The sequence below is a fragment of the Synchiropus splendidus genome, chromosome 18 (genome assembly GCF_027744825.2).
Source record: "Synchiropus splendidus isolate RoL2022-P1 chromosome 18, RoL_Sspl_1.0, whole genome shotgun sequence".
NCBI classification, from domain to species: domain Eukaryota; kingdom Metazoa; phylum Chordata; class Actinopteri; order Syngnathiformes; family Callionymidae; genus Synchiropus; species Synchiropus splendidus.
The window spans coordinates 11427852-11447569 of record NC_071351.1 but is presented as its reverse complement, the minus strand read 5'-3'; the positions used below and the strand labels follow the sequence as shown (position 1 = coordinate 11447569).

At 44.7% G+C, this 19718-nt stretch overlaps 3 protein-coding genes and 1 long non-coding RNA gene across 5 annotated transcripts in view; 2 read left to right on the top strand and 2 right to left on the bottom strand.

The window, feature by feature from the left end:
* Positions 1-1632: 1632 nt before the first annotated feature.
* On the top strand, positions 1633-7010 carry g6pd (glucose-6-phosphate dehydrogenase). Its single transcript, XM_053849376.1, has 14 exons — positions 1633-1795; positions 2338-2441; positions 3060-3181; positions 4127-4164; positions 4224-4332; positions 4403-4620; positions 4823-4981; positions 5113-5238; positions 5305-5398; positions 5460-5646; positions 5703-5938; positions 6000-6076; positions 6193-6285; positions 6350-7010. Exons 2-14 carry the CDS (start codon positions 2420-2422, stop codon positions 6438-6440), a joined length of 1572 nt encoding a protein of 523 aa, XP_053705351.1. The 5' UTR covers positions 1633-1795; positions 2338-2419; the 3' UTR covers positions 6441-7010.
* Positions 7011-7082: 72 nt separating this feature from the next.
* On the bottom strand, positions 7083-11035 carry LOC128749622 (glycerol-3-phosphate dehydrogenase [NAD(+)], cytoplasmic). Its single transcript, XM_053849377.1, has 8 exons — positions 10895-11035; positions 9960-10137; positions 9726-9866; positions 9394-9532; positions 8793-8905; positions 8489-8725; positions 8322-8428; positions 7083-7747 (listed from the first exon to the last, which is right to left on the bottom strand). The coding sequence occupies exons 1-8, from the start codon at positions 10936-10938 to the stop codon at positions 7651-7653; spliced, it is 1056 nt and encodes a 351-aa protein (XP_053705352.1). The 5' UTR covers positions 10939-11035; the 3' UTR covers positions 7083-7650.
* A 72-nt stretch (positions 11036-11107) lies between these two features.
* Positions 11108-17985, top strand: LOC128749711 (uncharacterized). The gene is made up of 3 exons (XR_008412979.1): positions 11108-11256; positions 16608-16809; positions 16896-17985. It is a non-coding gene; the product is annotated as an uncharacterized LOC128749711 (long non-coding RNA).
* Positions 12624-19718, bottom strand: part of LOC128749709 (acid-sensing ion channel 1-like) — a 29028-nt gene continuing 21933 nt past the window's right edge. Inside the window, exons 3-10 of one of the 2 annotated variants that reach the window (XM_053849581.1) lie at positions 16882-17032; positions 16620-16747; positions 16377-16527; positions 16243-16299; positions 16011-16164; positions 14608-14699; positions 14438-14517; positions 12624-14369 (exon numbers count right to left, since the gene is read on the bottom strand). In XM_053849581.1, the coding sequence (XP_053705556.1) occupies positions 14250-14369; positions 14438-14517; positions 14608-14699; positions 16011-16164; positions 16243-16299; positions 16377-16527; positions 16620-16747; positions 16882-17032 (933 nt within the window). In that variant the 3' untranslated portion in view covers positions 12624-14249. Of the gene's footprint in view, positions 14370-14437; positions 14700-16010; positions 16165-16242; positions 16300-16376; positions 16528-16619; positions 16748-16881; positions 17033-19718 lie in introns of both variants that reach the window. The other variant, XM_053849580.1, reaches the window with a different exon arrangement.

Sequence of the window (19718 nt, the reverse complement as noted above, 5' to 3'; positions counted from 1 at the left end):
TAACCGCTATGAAGCATGTCTGATTGTGGTATTTCTTTATATTTTGGTTTAAGGTATTTTGTATCACTTCTGTACCCATTATTTGTATATTCTTAATGTTATTATTACTGATTCTGATTGATTATTATTCTGCGTATTATGACGATGATTCCATTCCGATGAGAAAGGATCAAAGACCAGCACGCTTTCTTTGTCAAATGTCAAGCGCACTGGTACCAACGGATCAACTGCAGCTACTGACAGTTCAGCTGTTCTCCTGATGTATGATATGAAGTATTTCCACTGGTGCGACTGCAAGGAGGAAGTAATAACCATTAGCTGCCTTTTGCTCACTGAAACATGGCAGTCAACACATAACAGTTGATTCACTGTGCTTTTTTATTTCTACCACTACTGCAGTATTGTAAACGTCGGAGGCCGACCTCCTCTTTTCCGACAGATTGGGCAGGTCAACACTTCTGGAGAGTCATTCCCCTTCTTGTATTATTTCCCCCGGGTCTGTCAGTGAAGTGCTAAAATGCAGAGAATGAATTGCCTTAAGTTATTAGAAACAAATCATAGAATAACACTATATCGGAACTGTGCCTGCTTGCCCTGTCTGGACACTTTTGGACGGAGAGAAAGAGAAAAGGGCTCGTCGTGGTTATGATTTCACATCTCATGGTCACCCACCAACATGTCAGCCCTGACTCGTCTCTGCAGCGACCAACCGTTGATCTTGTTTGTACCAAAGCCAGCTGGCGCAGCCTTGGTCCCTCCAGTGTGACGACCCGACGGTGTACACGCACCAGTGGACTGTAATGTAGACCAGATCACCCACTAACATGAACTGTGACCAATGAATAGAGAGATTCATATAAGCAGAGCGTTTATAGAATGGATATGAATTTATTTAAGACGTGTATGTATTCTATTTCTATCAGCTGTCCATAGACCTGTGTTCTTGTTCACTTTTGGGATGTTTTTTGGGGTGAGTGGGAGAGAAAGCTTGTCACCCCCATACTACTGAAACAGTGTTTTTTTTAATTATTATTATTATTTCTTTTTTTTGTTCGTTTTGCTCAGGCCTGATGAATTCTTCTGTTTTTGTTTCATTTGTATTTTTCCCTGAGTTTGGTGGGTTTGAAAGGGAAGTCAAGGGCAAGACGAGCAGAGGACTAGGACAGAGAAAAATAACATCTCCCCTTAAAGAAAAAGAATAAAAAATATATATATCAATTCTTGATGTTTGAGCTCTTATTGACTAAGTAAGGTGACATAACATATCCTCTTTATTATCTTTGGTTCGGTGCTGCACTTGTAAAAGAGTGTCTCTGGCTTCTGTTATGTCACATCGATCATGCATGGAGCACGGTGGTGACGACAGGGCGGGATGTGGGATGGTGTTTTCCGATGTTCTGAGAACCCCTGAGCCATGCTTAAGTGATGTGCACACCTTTTTGGACTCCCCAGGAGCCTGTTAAGGTGCTTAGGCACAAAGGAAAAACGGTCCAGGAACAGTTTAAAGACCATAACAATTAGCTGACCTCTAAGGCGATCGTCACTCCAGCATGTTGGATGCGACAGAAAAACAAGTCTGATCCATCTTAGCTACATCTAAGAGCATCTGCTGCACCCCCGTTGCCAGACTCCAGAGCAAGCCTGGGTCAGAGAAGGGGCAGGAAGTCACAATGTATAGCACGGGCATCTCTGCCTGGGTCCCTTTAACACAGAGTTCATGCTCACTTGGGCTTCCTCTGGGGACTCCGTTTTCCTCCCACAGACAGCACGCAACGGTTCACTGATGTCTCTATAGGTGAGTGAGAGTGGCAGAACTGTATATGTGCAATTGCCTGTCCAGGGTGACCCCCATTACCCTTTAATGCAGGGGTGACCTATTACATTTCCAACACATGCACAACAAAAATATTGTTTTATAAATTCATATTTTCAATTCATAATTGGAAAAGTTCAAAATGTGATTTATGCTAAATCATCCTATATACTGTTCTAAGATTAAACTAGTTGGTTAATATATGAAACAAATACATGCAAAAAAAAAAAAAATAGGGAAATTATCTCTGAAGAATATTATCCATGCTTTTTATTGGATTGAAGAAAATAAAGATGTGAGAAAATAAAGAATTGAAACAATTATTTTTTAAATGCTATGCATTTAAATAAAAGGCTGAAGGAAACTTATTATATTAAAACATATTAAAACAAATTCATTGTCATTTTCATTCATTTTACTTCATGCACACGTGGTTGGATTTTATTGTAAATTCTGAGTCAGTTTCTGATGTTATTAACAGGTCGGATATCATTACAATGAATCGAATGTATTTTAAAAAACAGTGTTGCGGAAACTGAAACTCCTCACCTGCGTAATAAGCCACGCCCATCGTCGGCTCGTGTGACGTCACAGACCGCGGGAGTGATGGGGAGTCGAGCGAGCGCTGGTGAGTAGCTCTCAAACCAATAAAAACACGCATTTGTGCCTTGTCACTGCAACAGGGAAGTAGACGACTAGCAGCCCTGCCTCCTAGAACTAGTGTACACCAAGCTATTCGCCCCGTCCCTGCTCCCTTTATTCTGGAATTATCCCAACAGACGCCGTAAGTAACTTTCGCTTCAGTAACCACTTAGCTTAGCATGCGGCTAACCGTGCCGTTGTCATAACAGCATGAGAAGCTAAGACGTGATGACGGAGCAGTTTGACTTTGCTGAACGTTCCGAACTCATGTTTCCCTGTTCATCTTCTTAGCTGGATATGTGGATGCAACACAGCCGCTTTGTTTGGCATCTTGCACTAACGTGTTCTACTCATCCCAGCGTCGCGTTCCTGTAAATAACTAGGGCTTTAGGGGTGGATTTCACTAATAACATTAAAGTGTGTTTGTGTGTGTGTGTGTTTGCCGAGCTATTCCTGGTACCAACACTAGGAAGGCCATCTGACACAAATCCACGTGTTGACCTCAGTGTGCAGCTTGTCATGTAAATACAGTTACAGCACCTCTTCCCTCGATCAATGTTCAAGTACGTCACATTGAATGTCCTTCACTGGTTTTCTGTTGCAGAGAAAATGAGCAACATCCCCCTCTCTCGCTCTGAGGTGTTCGGGGAACTCAGGAAAGAGCTGCACGATGACAAAGAGTTCCACCAGTCGGACGCTCACGTCTTCATCATCATGGGAGCCTCGGTGAGAGATGCTAACTTCCTCCAGAACAATGCGTTGCATAACAGTGGAGGAAATGTTGACAGTGATTTCACAAAGCTTCTGCAAACAAGGCTCAACCAAGATTTCAAAATAATGAGACGGCGATCGCTTCTCTTTCGTGTATGGTGGCGCAGCTGAGACAAAATATAGTTTGGGAATGGATTATTGTGGAACACCAAGAAGAAGGCAGTGTTTATGTGCAGGCAGGATCTAAGTGGTGCTCTGGGGGGAAAAGTTAATTCAGTTAGCAAGCTGATTGTTCTGACTGCACCAGCTGTGGTGGATCGTAATGGAGTTGTTTCACTCAGCTCTGTGACGCTGGACCTCAGATGCTCATGTTCAGAGTTTATTCCCCTGAGTACTGGCTTTCCTGAATGACCTCATTGTCTGTCGAGTATTTCCTTATGAGTCCAGTGGAGATGAGAAACTGAAGGAATCTCTGGCATCTTCTCTGTACTTCCTTGTGTTTGAATTAGTCAATGGTGTTTCCTCTTTCTATGTCTGACACGACAGGGTTCTTCCAAAGTGTTTCCTTCTCTCTGTTGAATGAAAGCAACCTTGTGCTTTGTGCACTGAAGTGTGCAGATTTAAACAAAATGTTCTTGCACGTTCGTCCTAACAATGTTAACCGCCCATTTTCTCTATGAAAGAGGCTGGTTCTATTGTCACCACTTCTGCAGCGTCATGGAGTGTCAGCGTTTTCTTTCACTATCGTGCTGTCGGACTGGAAAGGGTGGAGCTCGAACTCATACACGTGAACTTTACTCCATTTATTAAAGCTGAACAGTCTCATGACATCCCCAAAGTAGGAGCATATTCTTTATGTGAATTTTATGATGATATCTTCTGGCCTTTTGGCTGCTTTTCTAATATGAATTCACTGTGGTTGAGGGTGGTAGTTTTAACTCCACGCTGTTGTCCCCTCAGGGCGATCTGGCTAAAAAGAAAATCTACCCAACTTTATGGTGAGTAAATCCCTCCTCTGCGAATCTTACTAAAAACTAAAGTGAAAACTGAATTGCAGGTGGCTGTACAGAGATGGTCTCCTCCCTGAGCTGACTTATTTTGTTGGGTTTGCTCGCTCAAACCTCACAGTAGACGCCATCCGGAGGGCGTGCCTGCCTTACCTGAAGGTATAGTGGTGCGGCCAGGTTGTGACAGGTTTCAGGAGGGTTAAATAACAGTGGAACATCTCTTGCTCAGGTGGCAGACACAGAAGCAGACCGGCTGTCTGCCTTCTTCAGCAGGAACTCGTACATCAGTGGGACGTACTCGGATGAGGAGTCCTTCTCCAAGCTTGACAGACACATCCTGGACCTGCTGAAAGATAAAGATGGCAACCGGCTGTTTTACTTGGCTCTGCCTCCCACCGTCTACCATGACGTCACCAAAAACATCAAGCTCAAGTGCATGGATCAGAGGTCAGTGAGCTCATCGGGAACCGCAGAACGATGCCTCGAGCAGCTTCTGCAGGATATGCAAATAAAACCAAACATAAATTTGAATTCTGTGAGAAATAACTGTTGTTTGTCTAGTTCAATTGAACAAGGTGGGAAAACAGAAATTTGCATTCTACTGCTGTGAAAGATGCTCTGGGTAAAATGGAGGTTGCTTCTCCACCAGAGGTTGGACCAGGGTGATCGTGGAGAAGCCGTTCGGGCGAGACCTTCAGAGTTCCGAGGAGCTGTCCACTCACCTCTCGGGTCTCTTCGCTGAAGAGCAGATCTACCGTATTGATCACTACCTTGGCAAAGAGATGGTGCAGAACCTGATGGTGCTCAGGTGGGAACTGTTCCGGGTCCTAGCCAGAAGATGGACGTGCAGCTTTGAAAGAGTCGTTCAATCTTCAGCTGTGGTTGTGTCCTCCTGCTGCGGATGAGACACTCATCTTTTCTTTCCCCTCCTCCTGGCAGGTTCGGGAACCGCATCTTCGGTCCAATCTGGAACCGTGACAGCGTCGCCTGTGTTGTTCTCACCTTCAAGGAGCCCTTTGGCACGCAGGGGCGCGGCGGCTACTTTGATGACTTCGGCATCATCCGGTGAGTGCAGTGAGTCCTGCAGTTCAGTGGCCAGTCGATCGTAACGCTGACTTGCTTGGTCACCAGTGACGTCATGCAGAACCACCTGCTGCAGATGCTGTCCCTGGTTGCCATGGAGAAACCGGCCTCCACAAGCTCCGATGACGTCAGAGATGAGAAGGTAAAGACTCACAGTTGGTCGGTTTCCCTCACCATGTGGACACGCATCCCTGCTGCTGCAGGTGAAGGTGCTGAAGTGCATCAGCCCAGTGTGCATGTCAAACGTGGTGCTGGGACAATATGTTGGCAACCCAGAGGGGGAGGGGGACGCCAAACTGGGCTACCTGGACGACCCCACTGTCCCTAAAGGATCCACCCAGGCTACGTTCGCGACAGCTGTGCTCTATGTGAACAACGAACGCTGGGACGGTAAGGAAACTGGAGGCGTGTGTTGACTGGACCATGTGACGCTGTGGTTTGCTCAGGGGTGCCCTTCATCCTTCGCTGTGGCAAAGCCCTGAACGAGAGGAAAGCTGAGGTGCGTCTGCAGTTCACCGACGTCCCCGGGGATATTTTTGAGAACCAGTGTCGCAGGAATGAGCTGGTGGTGCGCGTGCAGCCCAACGAGGCCGTCTACGCCAAGATGATGAGCAAGAAACCTGGGGTTTACTTCTGGCCCGAGGAAACTGAGCTGGACCTCACATACAGGAGCAGATACAAGGCAGGTTTGAGCGAATCTGCTCCGCCATTCCTGTCTTTTATTGAACGCAATTTTATTTCAGGATGTGAAGCTTCCAGACGCGTATGAGCGTCTCATCCTTGATGTCTTCTGTGGGAGCCAGATGCACTTTGTCCGCAGGTCAGTCAGTCAGAAAAGGCGTTTGACAGATGAAGCTCGAGAAGTCTTTTTTTGTTCACGTAGTAATGCTGTTTGACCACAAGGTGGAGTCATGGTGCATAATTTCTCGTCTACAGCGACGAGCTGAGGGAAGCATGGCGGATCTTTACACCTCTGCTGCACCACATCGACAACGAAAAACCCAAACCTATCCCTTATGTTTATGGAAGGTGAGTGGAGCCCAGTTAATACCCACTGCTTTCAGACGGATTTCATCACTGCTTCTCTTCTCAGCCGGGGTCCAACTGAAGCAGACGAGCTCTCGCAGAGAGTTGGTTTTCGCTACGAAGGCACTTATAAATGGGTCAACCCTCACAGACTTTAAAGGAGGAGGAGGAGGAGGCTGCGTCTTTCTGCTGTGGGGGTTCATCGGGAGCTAAAGAAAAGATGACTTCTCAGGGAAATTGCTCTGAGCCAACATCAGACGATGACGGATTCAAGTTTCCAGTCTTACATAGCACTTAGTTTCAACCACCGGGACCAAGTAGTGAAGGTGAGTGACAAGAGCAGCACCCATGACCTTTAGCAGAGATAGAAGTCACGCAGCAAAGAGGTGGAGCCACAGCGAGGGCCAGCGAACGCTTGCATTCATTGATTGTAACAATGCTTCCAGAGCATTTATTTATCGCTCCCTAGTCTTTTCTAATCATGTGCACTCCATCGCGACATGTAAACCTCAGACCCACGGGAAGTTGTTCTCTTCTGTCAAGTCTTATCTTCTGGTCAGGTGCAACACTCTTTAGTTTCAGCAGCCTTTACTGTCTGGCTGGTTTACATGTGTGAAGTGACTGATGTGCATTCCAGAGTCCAGACACACAGCTGTGAATGTCTTCGTCAAAACGTGACGCTAATGCTGCCCACACTTCCTGTAATAAACTAGCTTTGCCACTTTGAAGACGCTTGTTTCTTTCCTACTTTCACAGACCTGATCCCATTGTGTTGAGCAAAAAATAATATCCAAAGTGAAAGTGACTCCAGGGGTTGTTGGTTGCTTAATTTATTCAGAGACTTAACTAAAAACCGGGTCACAACTGGACTGGACAGACACGGAGGAGTTCAGTCTTTGGTTAAAGAAAACATGAGGATTAAGACTCGGCAACTGCATGATTGAAGGCACTTGCATTGGAAGTGATACAGTACTAGACAGGAAAAGACACGGATGACACAAAGACACGGTCACGTCTATGGCGAAGACCTGATGATGGACGGCACCACAAAGGTTGGTTAACTTCACTGCCACCACTGAAGGCTCTTGGTCGTTGTCCTGAGTTGCTGACACGGCTGAAGTCTTAAACATTGGGTAGTGTTAATAACGCAAAGGCAGTGGAGAACTATAATGATCACAGCAAACTGCCCAGTTATCCTTCAAGTCTTGGGATAAGGCAGAAAGTAAAAGCACTTACAACAAAATCCAGATATGTAAAGACACAATGACTCTTCAGAGTATCAAAGTTGAGTTCTGTAAATCTGTTGCCGGACAGCTGGAGCTGGTTCTTTCAGGTGGAAGTCCAAAAGGCACGCGGTCGCCGCAGGTCTCACATGTGCTCCGGGTGGTTCTGCAGGCAGCTGATGAACTCGGAGACTGGATGGCCCTGGTAGCAGATCTGGTAGACGGCGTTGAAGAGAGGGAACCTGTGGGTGGGAGCAAGTACGGTCAACCAAAGAGAATGATCTGCAGTGTTGGCAAGATGAAACGCCATCCTAATATATATTTACATGCTGTCACAGACGTCACGTGGCGTCAACGTAAAACTGACGTGCTGAACTGCATGTTGTTTTTTTTATGCTTATGAGCGGTGCTAAATCTTTTGTATCAGTTGAAACATACAAGCACATGTATGTTTCAACTGAAAACAAAGATACTACCTTGCATGGGTTCATTTCCATCCACTGTGGCCTGTTTTCATAATGACACCGTGTGAATCGGGGTGGTGAGGATCAAACAAACAAAGGACAAAGAAAGGACATGTCTGGAGATATGTCATACAAGTGAGTGCCTTCACTTCAAATGACAGGACAAGATCTAGCTTGAAGGCGTGGTAGAGTCGACAACTGCCCCTCACACTGGATCAACTTTGAAAGGAAGAGAAGGGTTTTGAAAAAGATTGGTCGACATTTTTTGCCATGCCTAAAGTCTATTAGCATCCTGCTCTCCTCCGTATGGATGACGTGTGGCTGCAGTCACATGGGTGAAAGAAGAACTCACTTCTCCACAAGGTTCTTGTGCTTAAGGATGGTGAACACCTCGGCGGCTGTAGCTGGTCCCTGCAGCTTCTGACCGTTCAGCATCTCCTTCTCCAGATCTTCAATGGACTGCAAGGAAAAGTGCTCTTAATAACCACTGTTACTAGTTCTGACCCACGGACTCCTCACCTTCCCAGTCTTCACAAAGGCTTCAGCCACTTTGCGGTTGCGTCCCCCATAGCAGGTGGTAATGAGGTCGGCCACGCCGCAGCTCTCCAGGAAGGTGGCAGAGGATACGGGTCCGGTGGTGCAGAAGATCCGAGCGAAGGCGATCATCTCCATCAGACCTAACCGGATCACCGCCGCCTTCGTGTTGTCGCCGAAACCCAGACCGTCGCAGAAACCGGCCCCGACTGCCACGATGTTCTGTGGGGCAAAAGTGATCATGAGCTGTCTGTTATTAACCTGAAAAAAAAAAATGAGCGTCTCTTACCTTCAAGGCGCCACAGATCTCCACCACATCACTCTCCTCCACAACTGTCACTCGGAAGTTGGTGGTCTGCATCAGTTCCTTCAGCAGAGCCCCGTGGTTTTTATTCTTGCACCCTGCAGCCACAAAGCCGATGTACAAGGGGCTTCACTATCACATCATTAGGGCTGGTAAAACCTGACTCTGCCCACAGGGCCATTCATCATGAGGACCGCAGCCTCGGTCATGAGATGTGGCTCACCAGCATCATCCAGCAGAGAGTGTGCAGGAAACTCCACAACTGTTTTTAAAGTGGTCATGACTGTTTAGTTACAATTGAATGTTGTATTTGTAGCGACAAGTTTAACCTCTCACCTACATGATGACCAGGCAGAAAACTCAAGAACACAGACTCACTTCCTCTTCGGAGCCTTGTGATTGACACTTTTGTGCATTTGGTCTAGCTTCGTCTGGAGTCAGATTTAACCCTTTCACTGCCGATTCTGTTTTGAAATGCCATTGAAAACACTCAACATATAAGCTGTAATTGAGGGGATTTATGCAGGCGAAAACTAAAAATGCTGGTCTGTTATTCAGCGGTGCTCGAGGTTGAACTCAGACTCACCGATGGTTGTCTCGCAAAACTTTTCATCGGCGACCTCATTTGCGATGTTGGCCCCCATCAGGACGCTCATGTTGATGCCCAGCTTCTCCTGGATCACGTCAGAAATGAGCTTCAGACCATCGGGACCCTCGTCCACACCCTGCGGGAGACGAGAGGACACTTCTAAAGTCGAATCTCCACACTGGCTTTTATGACCTGGCAGAAGATGACCTGGCCGGATGAAACTAACATTTGACTTGGAGACATATTCAGAAGACAAAATTCCCATCTTCAAGCAGCTCCCTCTACGTCATGCAAATTAGAACTCGATAAGAAATAAAAGACTCCCAAACCTTTATTAAGGAGATCCCTAAAGCGTCCGTCTTTATTTTGCCTTTCATCGTGTCGCACACTTTCCCTATGAATTGGTGTGGAATCACAAACACTAAGATGTCTGCATCAGTCGACGCGTCCACCAGGTCTGGAACCGCCAGCTGGACAAACATGAGAACAGAGATAAAATAAGTCGACACAATACATGACTATGTGGTAACTGTCACCATTTAAATGGGCAGTTGCTGTCTTACCACATTAGCAGGCAGCTTGTGCCCGGGGAGGTACTTGACATTCTCATGCTCAGAGTTGATTATTTCGGTCAGTTTGCGTCCATTCACCGTCTCCTCAAACACCCACATTTTCACAGTGTTGTCAAATTTGGGGTTCTGGGCAGCGTTGGCTCCCACGATTTTGGCAATGGCGGAGCCCCTGAAGTGAGTTTGTGAAAAGAACAACACATTAGAAAACACCTTGACTAAACCACACAGAGCTGCGTGACTCATTTCTATTGGTAAAACAGTTGTTTGGCGTGTACTTTGAAAGTCACTTGTCATCACACACCCACTGCTGTTTTGCTGTCACCTACTTGTTTTTGTTCAGATCCATTTTTTATCACTTTCAATGACCAATCCAAAACATCTGTAGCGATGACCTATTGTTGGTTTTAATGCCAGGTGTTGTGCAAAAAGACGACCACTCTTCGGTTAGTTATTTGTGGGGACGCTTGTAGTGTGCCATGTTTATTAATAAACACGATGCCTGTTGAGGTGTCAGCATTTTTAAAATCTCTGCAACACTATCTGTCCTGTCTACTACAGGAATTACCGCACAACTTTCGCGATACCGTTAGACAAACGCGCGGTATAATTGGCTCTTTACCGCCATGTGACACAGAATGCGCTCGGCGATTGGCTGCGAATTGCTGAGGCAGCCACCTTTAGCAATATTACCTTAAATGCTACATTAATAGCGCAGAATAAAACGCACTCTCTTTAACTATAAAGGTGAGAAGGAAGGTTGTTAACCGATCGACTGGTGACTAAGAACCGCGGATCAGAAGTGTAAATGACAGATCGGAACCACTACATCAGAGTGGCTAGTTAGCTGCCCGGTGATGCTAAGTTGGTTAGCTGCCGCCTGCTACACATTTGCACGCCATTTTTACATGTCACTGTCAGCCGCTCACCAGTTCCCGGAGCCGATAATGCAGACTTTCTGTGGCGGCGCCATCGTGAAGCGATGAATGGACACTGAGCGAGAGTGGACCTGCGGTTTGTTATGCAACCAGGCTGCTGGCGGTGCTCCGATCTCATTGGCCGGAATGTGGGGAGACTCAGGCCCGCCCACTGTGGCCGCTGTCGGCAAGTGCACCCGCATGAGAGGGAGGAGAAGTGGGGGGGAAACACAACAGAACCGCTCAGAAAATGGACTCATAATGTTTAATCTTTCATGTTGTATAGACGCGACAACAGAGTGAAGGCGTGCTGATCATGATAAACATCTCCGATTGAACATTGTACCGTCACATTCAGCAGGATTCTCACGCAGGTGCGTCTCGCCCTCTTCTGCCTAAGTGCCTGAGGTTTGCAAAAACCCAGCTTCTTCTGGTGACTTTTGGGAACTGTTTGTTGAATTTTAACTCATAAAGGGTGCCATCAAAAGCATGTTTAAAAGGTGAACGCTTCTCAAAAGTCATATCATATCTACTTTTGGATCACTGTTTACACCTTAGATTTAACCTGAGCGTCGTGAGTTTCAAGATCCAGACATCAGTGGAACTGACGCCTACAAACTATAGTTTGACAAACTGTGGAGACAAGTGTGTTGGTGCCAGATCTCCAAGAGTCACAAGAACGACCTCAGAAACACTTGGGGTCTGGAGACAAGTGGGGACTTTGTTGCGCAACGTTGAGGAACTGTGGCCAGACTGACTCTTCTGAGCGCAGGAGCTTTTTTTTCTTTTCCTTTGTGGGAACTGTGCGGGTGTGGAATACGGACTGCAGGGTCTCCTCTGTCTGGAGTGTCTACTTGGGTTTCCTCTTCTGACTCTGGTTTCCTCCCACGGTTCAGAGGTTAAAAGGTGACTCTAAATAGCCTGAGGTTGTGTGTGCACATAGTTGTTGTTGTGTGTTTTCTGTGGTGGACTAGTGACCAGTCTGTCCTGCCCCGTGTCTATCTTGCCGGCCATCACTGAATAATCTATACCAGAGCTTTGCAAAGCTGATTCAACGCCTCAGTCTTTCTGTTATCTTGCTTCCTCTGATTCAGTCACTGGATCTCGTCTGGCCTAATCATGTGTAACAGTTGTTTGGTGTCCCTCCTCCTCCTTTTGGGTCTCGCTGCACCGACTTCAGTTGTCTCAGAAGGAATTTAACAAAAATGAAAACGGCAATTTAAAAAGAAAAATGTGTATCTAAGGACTACAAAGTTGTAAGGAACAAATGTGTGTCTGGAAAATGTTGCATCTCATGTTAGTTTTTGATGTTCCAGGGGAATGTTCCAGTACTCTCCATGTTTTGGGTCACGATGGTCCCAGAGCCTGAGCCATATCTCCTCTTAGGTTTGGAATTTAATAGTCGATCACAGTCAACTTCAAAGTAAAGACATGATACAAAGCTGATGGGAAAATGAGGTGCTGACTTAGCATAGCATTGTAGCATTGTATAAGTCGACTGAAAAGTAGTTTTCTCTTTTCAATGAAGACAAATGTGCCTTCAATCCTTGCTGCCTATTAAAATAAAGACAAGTCTTCTTCAGTTCAGTACTGCAGTTATCATTGTAAATCCTCGATGTTAAACATTACCCATGCTAATGGCTACATTATGAAATCGATTCTCTTCTCCTGGAGGACGTTGACTTTTGACCATGAGTATAAAGAAGTTGCACATGAAGACAGGTCAGATAAAGTTAGACCTTTAATTCCACAATGACTCATCTATTGAACATCATGAATCAATCCTCTGTTGCTAAAAAAATAAATGAACCCCGACAAGTCGATGGTCTCATGCAGCCGACAACACACATCAATCCGAAGACAAATCACTGATGGGGAGTCTGGGAGCATCAAAGAGTAAACCATGATTCCTGACCAAAAAAAAAAAAAAAAGGCTGTCGCACAAGCCTTTAGATTGTATTTACAGAAAAATAGACAAACATCTGTTCAGACTATGCTAATTCAATATGATTATTCCTCATAGTCATTGCAGTATTTACATGTAATTACAACCGAGGTTCAGTGCCTGTAAACATGAACCATCCCGACAAGGCCGATACTGTCAGACGATGATACCCGAAACAAGAGGGGTTTCCATTCTGATGATGTCAGCTTCAGTAGCAGTTTGTGACTCTCACAGAGGAAAACATGCTGACACAGTTGAGCTGGACAGATGACTGGAGGTGCAGCGCGTGTCACAGTCATGGCGTCGAGTGCTACATGCAGCTGGAGCCCTAGAACATGGAGAACATTCAGCAGAGCAAGTTCCTCATCCAAGTCATCTTCCTTGTTTCGAGTCCTGAACATGGTCATATCTATCAGATGTTTGGTTTTGGCGAGCAGTGACATTTATGTCATCAATAAACATTGTTACAAATACATTTAAACTAATAAAAATGATGCTAAAATAGGTTATTCAATTCTGGAAATATTTAAAAATGAGACAGTTGTGAGTGGTCTTTTATATGAAGCAAATACAAATAAATATGATTTAAAATATGACACATAAAAAATATATAAAATGAAAATGCTATAAAAACACTAAACATGTATGGATCACAACAATTTCAAAATACAATATTAAAATGTAACTGACAAAAAAGTGGCCAATCTAATATAGAAAGAAATGGATACATTTCATATCATTATGACAATCATGTGAAATCAAAATGGGGTATTGTTTAAGACCAAAAAGACAACATCAATAACACAAATATGCTGCATTGACATGACTTGGTTTCGTTTTTAATGATGATGAATTTGAAATGTTTATTTCAGAATTACGCATCATGTTTGACATAATATAATATATTTGAGATAAAAATATCCAGCTTCAATTTGGGAGCAAAATATCGATTCTGCACTGAAAACTGAACAGGTATTTTAAGGCCTGGCACGGAATTGAAACATTTTTCAGTTATTTAAAAAGCCTGTTGAATGTTCAAATTGTTTTGTAAATGTTGACTCAGGCAGCCCTCAGGACTCTTCCTCTCTGCAGGATGAGGTAGTAAAATCTGTTTGCCAAATTCACTGAAAACAAACATGAATGCAAAATAGAAGCAAAGAATAAATCAGCTCGGTGGTCTTCATCATAAAGCTGGAAAACAAGAGCCATGCAAGAGCGAAAAGGAATAACTTGTGACTGGAGATAATGTGTGTTGACCAACTGAAGACGTGATTCCTGTCTGCTCCCCCACTGTTCGAGTGACTCCGGACGGACATGCAGGTTTAGTTGATGCTTCAGGGTCCACCAGATGATGGTGTTGGTCTAGAGCAGCGTCCACTTCAGCGACACCATCAGGCGCATCAGCTCAGTAGTCTGCGATCACTAATGGAAGTTACTGACGTGACACTTGACGTCGTCCAGGCTGAGGACGGTTCCCTGGTCGCTGATGTCGTGGTGCTGGTGCTTCCGGCCGCAGCAGCGACACAGCTTGTGCTTTATCACCTGAGGAGAAGGCCGTTTCTTAGACTAATGTTATGGTCAACACAGCTGAACACACAGCCCCGTCTCACCTCGTACAGGTAGTCAAACAGCTCCAGGATGGTCAGAAGGCTTGCACCAATAAAGAGTCCCATTTGCCCTCCGATATCACCTGAAGAGGCAGAAAAGATAAGAAACAGCCAGAGCAGCCATGAGGATTTGTTTGCTGAAGCGCGACAAATTGTTGTGTCAGCAACTTCACCCAATAATCCAGCCACTTCATATGCCTTCTTCTGTTCGATGGTTTCATAATTCAGAGCCTCAAAGAAAATATCCAGCACCAGGATGTTCTCCCTAAAACCAGATACGGATCAACAGTGACAGATTAGTGTACTGCAGTTTCCTTTGAACCTTGTATCATTATGGTGTTCAGCATCACTTGAGTGCAATGAGCGCAAATGGACAGCAGATGGCAGTCGTGTTACGGATTACAGGAACGCAGGAGATGAGGCGAATAAGAAACCTTTAAAACATGTCACATGAAAGTTGATTGATCACAGTTGCGTTTTATAAAATCCGAACTTCCGCTATCTGCTGGTGATGTGACCCAGTGTGTTGCTTTCAACGAAACTTTAAAACATTCATTAATCCACTGACTACCACTATAATGAATCGATGGCTTTTTTTTAACTGACCCTGAAACTGAAATATGATGGTCCGTTCTGGAGTTACTGTGTTTGCAAACAAACAAACAAATGAATGGATGACATACGAGTTTTTGCCTTTTGACAAATAATTTAGGAACAATATTCATAATTCGTCTTTTAATGATGTGCATGAATGTGTTATTACCCCACTACCACCTGATATTGCCATATTTTACGCCGCATTATTTCACTTCTTGGTTTCACGAGTGTTCCCACATATTTATCGATTTAAACATGTAACTTTAACAGCTTATACAGTGGTGCCTCGGTTTTCGCACGTCCCGGACTTCGAACAAATCGGAGTTCGAACAAAAAATTTGAGACAGACGTGTCCCGTTAGCTACATTTACTGACTGCTTTTTCTTCATATTGAGGTGTAAAACCTTTCCTGTCTCCGCACTGGACCGTGGTAGAGTGTCACAGGGGAGGTGCTCGCTCTCCACACCTCCGAGGCTGGAGCGCACACTCCAGGGTTTGATGTCCTGTTGTGGGCTGGAGCTGGGACAGGGATGAGTCGAGTCTGGGACAGAGCGTGACTTGGTTTATGACTTTGTCACAGCCAAACTGCACAGAAGCGCACATTCAGTGCTGGACACGCACCGGGCACCTCTTCACCTCTGGAGAGACGTCACTCACTCGGCAACCCCTCCCACATGCAGCGGCCACACACATAGAGGAACAGCGCACCTGCAGCAGACACTCGACATTCACTCCTACAAAAGCCTATTTTAAGGCTTGGAACGCATTATTTCTATTTCCATTTCCAAAAATCGATTCAGATTTCGAACAAATCGCTTCTCGAACGGCCGCCTGGAACAGATTGTGGTCGAGAACCGAGGTACCACTGCATTATATGTATATTGATAGCTAATCTCTCGAATTATACAGTTTGTATAACAGCCATCAGGGGGTCCTGTATACAATGAAACTAAAAGGTTGGGGGGGGGGGCACTCTTACTTGATGTACTGCTCTGACTTGTTGTACTTCTTGGCCAAATATTTCGCCGAGGCCTTGCTGGGAATTTTGACAAAAGACAGCTCTTTGCTGAAGCGGGTCATGTTGCACGGCGTCTCACACGAACAGTAGTTGTTGTCCCTCTGCACCAGGAAGTCTGTTGTTGGGACCAAAGATGCGTGGTCGTAAGAAGGGATGCGCTTTCAGTGAAACTCTAGACAAGTTAGTAGCTCACCTAGAGCTGGGTCGGCACATTCTTTGTAAAGCTCAGGGGTGCAGTACGGAGCGTCACCTGCAGACAGCACAATGTTCAGCTCAGAATTGAGATATTATGGCATATTTTCTTTTGAACATCAATAGTTTCCTGACCAGGCATGTGCACCATGCGGCAGTTGCAGTTGTCGACCAGGTAGCGTGTTTCACAGTCGATGCGACAGGCGGTGATGCTGTACGTGTCGTAGAAGTCCGAGTTCATGGAGGTCACCTTGCAGTCGCCCCAGGGCGGTGGAAGGTAGATCAGCTGCGCGCAGACACAATGACCCAGAGTCAGAGAAATGACATGATCTTAAAAAGAGCCGTTTCATATCACACGTCGTGCAGAACTGCAAGTACCCGCTGTTCCTGGCAGGAGACGAATGTCTGGAATCCAGGAGCGACACCGAAGCCCAGCTGATCAACGAAGGAGGGTTCGTCCTGACTGTGAATCTGGACTTTGATTCCAGCTTCAAATGAGGTCTCATCTTCAAAATAAAGCGGAATATTCAATGTCATCTCCTCCAGAGAGCATTTCTGAGGTGATAAAGTGAGTGCCCTGGAGTTCAGTTCAAACATTTGACATGTGTACAAATACTTTTTTGCTCTTGTTGACGCTCACCTGTCTCTCCCCAGACAGGCAGGTACTCATCCTGCTGGATGTCTAGCATCAGCTCCAGGCCGTTTCCCATCCCTCCTTTCGTGGTGACGAGAGACGGACGTCCGTTTCCTCCAGCGTTGAAGGTGTAGCATTTCCCATACCGAGTGAAGACCTGAAAACCAGACACTCTGAATTCCAGATTTACTCAAGTATCACATGTTTTCAGCTCAATTTCCCAGCTCCAAACGACCACATTTGACCTCACTCCCAACAGAACACCTAAGATAGATGTCCACTAGGGGTCAGTAAGTCTTCACGTGTGACTGGTATATGGGTGAAGGCAAAAAGGATGAGAGGACACGGAGCCTCTGAGAGAAGAGGGGGGGAAATGAAGCTGAGAACAAAAGTATTCTCCTGGGTTGAAAGTTACACAATCGACTGGCTGAGGTGATGGAGAATGGCAGACTGGTGATTTAAAATTCCCTCACATGCACTTCATCGCACTTTTAATGGACCTGGTGTTACCATGGAGACCGAGGAAGATTGGGGTGCGATACATTTTTAAAAGAATCTGATGTTAGATTAAAGAGCTGAAAGGTATCAGGGAACAGAATCGACACATTGCAAAGGACGGAGCATTGCAGAACAATTTTTTTTCTTGAAATGCAATGCATGCAACGCTCCATTTTGGATGAATCATATGTAGCAGGAGTGAGGGGGGGGAGGAAGGGACGCAAAGTGGAAGAGACAGAAAGAGACAGAGCGGAGTTCTGCAGTGACTGCGGACGATTGTTCCGTGTTGTGGCACAGACTGACAGATCTGTGATCAGGAGGAACAAAACCAGTGCGATAATGCTTTGGACAGAGTTTGGCCAGTGCCCCGGGCCATTTCTGCATTCCAGTCATCTATCAGTGAGAGTCTGCTGCGTTCAGGAGCATCCATCTGACCAGGAGGAACAAAAGGCTTTTGGATAAACAGACGGCAGAGGAAGCCACAAATAACCAGATACAGTGATTGATTCCATGTGACGCTGACAACCAGGCTGCTGAAGCGCTTTTGTTTTGAAGCACACACTGGAACAATTCGCTCTCTGAAGGTTTGACCCTTCAGAATCGATTCAGAGGGTTTAAAAGTATCAATTCTGGTGTTGTGAACAGGAATTTATTAATAAAAAACACTTCGTAAAGAACATTTGCAATTGTTTATTTTTTTTATGAATGACGCACCAAGCCATGTAAATATTCAAAAGTCGGAAATGATATTTTGTCTGGTGAATTTTACAAATATATGGTTCTTCAGATTTGCATCATTGACAGAAGCTTTCCTTCACTCATTCTTACAGGGAGAAATGTTGTTCCAGGTCGTCTATATTTCATGGCTATGCCGTGGGCGGCGTATAGATCTTTACTTATAGATCAATCTTTCAGACTCTCTGAACGCTGACAGCGTGTCGAACATCTGTAGTGACGAATTCAGCTGTCAAAAAAGGCTCTGCCTTTAGCTGGGAGCTGAAATACGTCAGCCTGGTAGCACACTATATCTACACATAGTAGATATGAAAGTGATGCCGCCATTGATGGTTTATTTTATGAATATTTGTTCTTAAGACAGATCTTTCTACAGCATGTTTTTCCGGACAAAAAAAACCTTGTAAAGCACACATCCCATAAAATGATGTTCTTTTTATGAAATGTGTTTTGAGCTGTAACTTTGGACCGTGGATGAAAGCAGAACAGCATGTTGGCAACGGTTTCAAAAACAATATTGAAAGACGGTGGTTTTGTCAGACGTTAATGCTTGCTGACATCCAAAACCCACTAACACTCATCTACAATTTGCTGGAAATTGAAAAGCACTCAACATGCTTTTCATGTAATTCCGTATGCACATCTCTGTTCAGATGACAGCCATAATTCGAATACAATCACAAATACAAGCACTTTCTCACCCACTTAGCAAGATTTTACTGTCAATAAGGGGGTGTCGGGATGTGAGCTTAGACCTCCATTCCTCTAGAAGAATGTTGTCTTTTATCGCCGGGTGAAGTATAAACACATTTAAACAGAAATCCCAAGAAGTCCACTGTGTTTCGCCATGAAACAGTCCAGGTTTGTGTGATTCGTTTTTGTTTTTTTTGGCGGTTTCAAGGCAGATCAAGAGAGTTGGACTCCCAAACACATGAAATATTCCATCCGTGTCTGTGGTGTGATCAGAATTAAGAGCGCCACGTCCAGTGCTTTCCTTCAGTGTTGTAGCTCAGAGTTACGACGACACCAAGCCTCGTAGAGAGCTCTGTACTCCAACGTCTTGTATTTAACATCTAAAATACATCTGACTGAATCTCCTCGCCAGACGATCAATGAAGTCTTATCTGGCCTCTCTACTGGCTTGGGCTCAATTTCCTGTAATTCCTGTTTTTATTAGCATTGCTAGGGTGAGACAAATGAGTTTATCATGAATGTCAGATCCCATCCTGGGCAACATCAATAGGAATGCACATAGGAATCAAAACACACACACACATTATATATATATATATATATATATATATACACATATATTAGTGGTGGTAGTAGTTTAACTAAGGTTATATAAAAACTTGAATATAACCACCATTGTGGCAAATATTCTTATACCATTAAACTGCGATATATTGATATTAATTTCACAAATTCTATTCGAATTCTATCGAATTATTAGATTTTTTCCCACCCCAATATATATATATATATATATATATATATATATATATATATAGTTTTGAGACTTAATTACAAGTTTATTGCAATAAAATAAAATTACATTAAATTCACAGTTTGCTCTCCAGACAACAGGGAACCTTTGTCAGTGTAGGAGT

Bases quoted from the DNA above. Each gene is read 5' to 3' on its own strand.
- g6pd (XM_053849376.1), top strand. From the start codon at position 2,420: ATGGGGAGTCGAGCGAGCGCTG. The intron at 5,399-5,459 runs GTAAAGACTCAC...CTGCTGCTGCAG, and splicing joins ATGACGTCAGAGATGAGAAG to GTGAAGGTGCTGAAGTGCAT. The intron at 6,286-6,349 runs GTGAGTGGAGCC...TTCTCTTCTCAG, and splicing joins ATCCCTTATGTTTATGGAAG to CCGGGGTCCAACTGAAGCAG.
- LOC128749622 (XM_053849377.1), bottom strand. From the start codon at position 10,938: ATGGCGCCGCCACAGAAAGTCTGCATTATCGGCTCCGGGAACTG. The intron at 9,533-9,725 runs GTTTGGGAGTCT...CGTCTCCCGCAG, and splicing joins TAGGGATCTCCTTAATAAAG to GGTGTGGACGAGGGTCCCGA. The intron at 8,726-8,792 runs GTAAGAGACGCT...TTTGCCCCACAG, and splicing joins AGATCTGTGGCGCCTTGAAG to AACATCGTGGCAGTCGGGGC.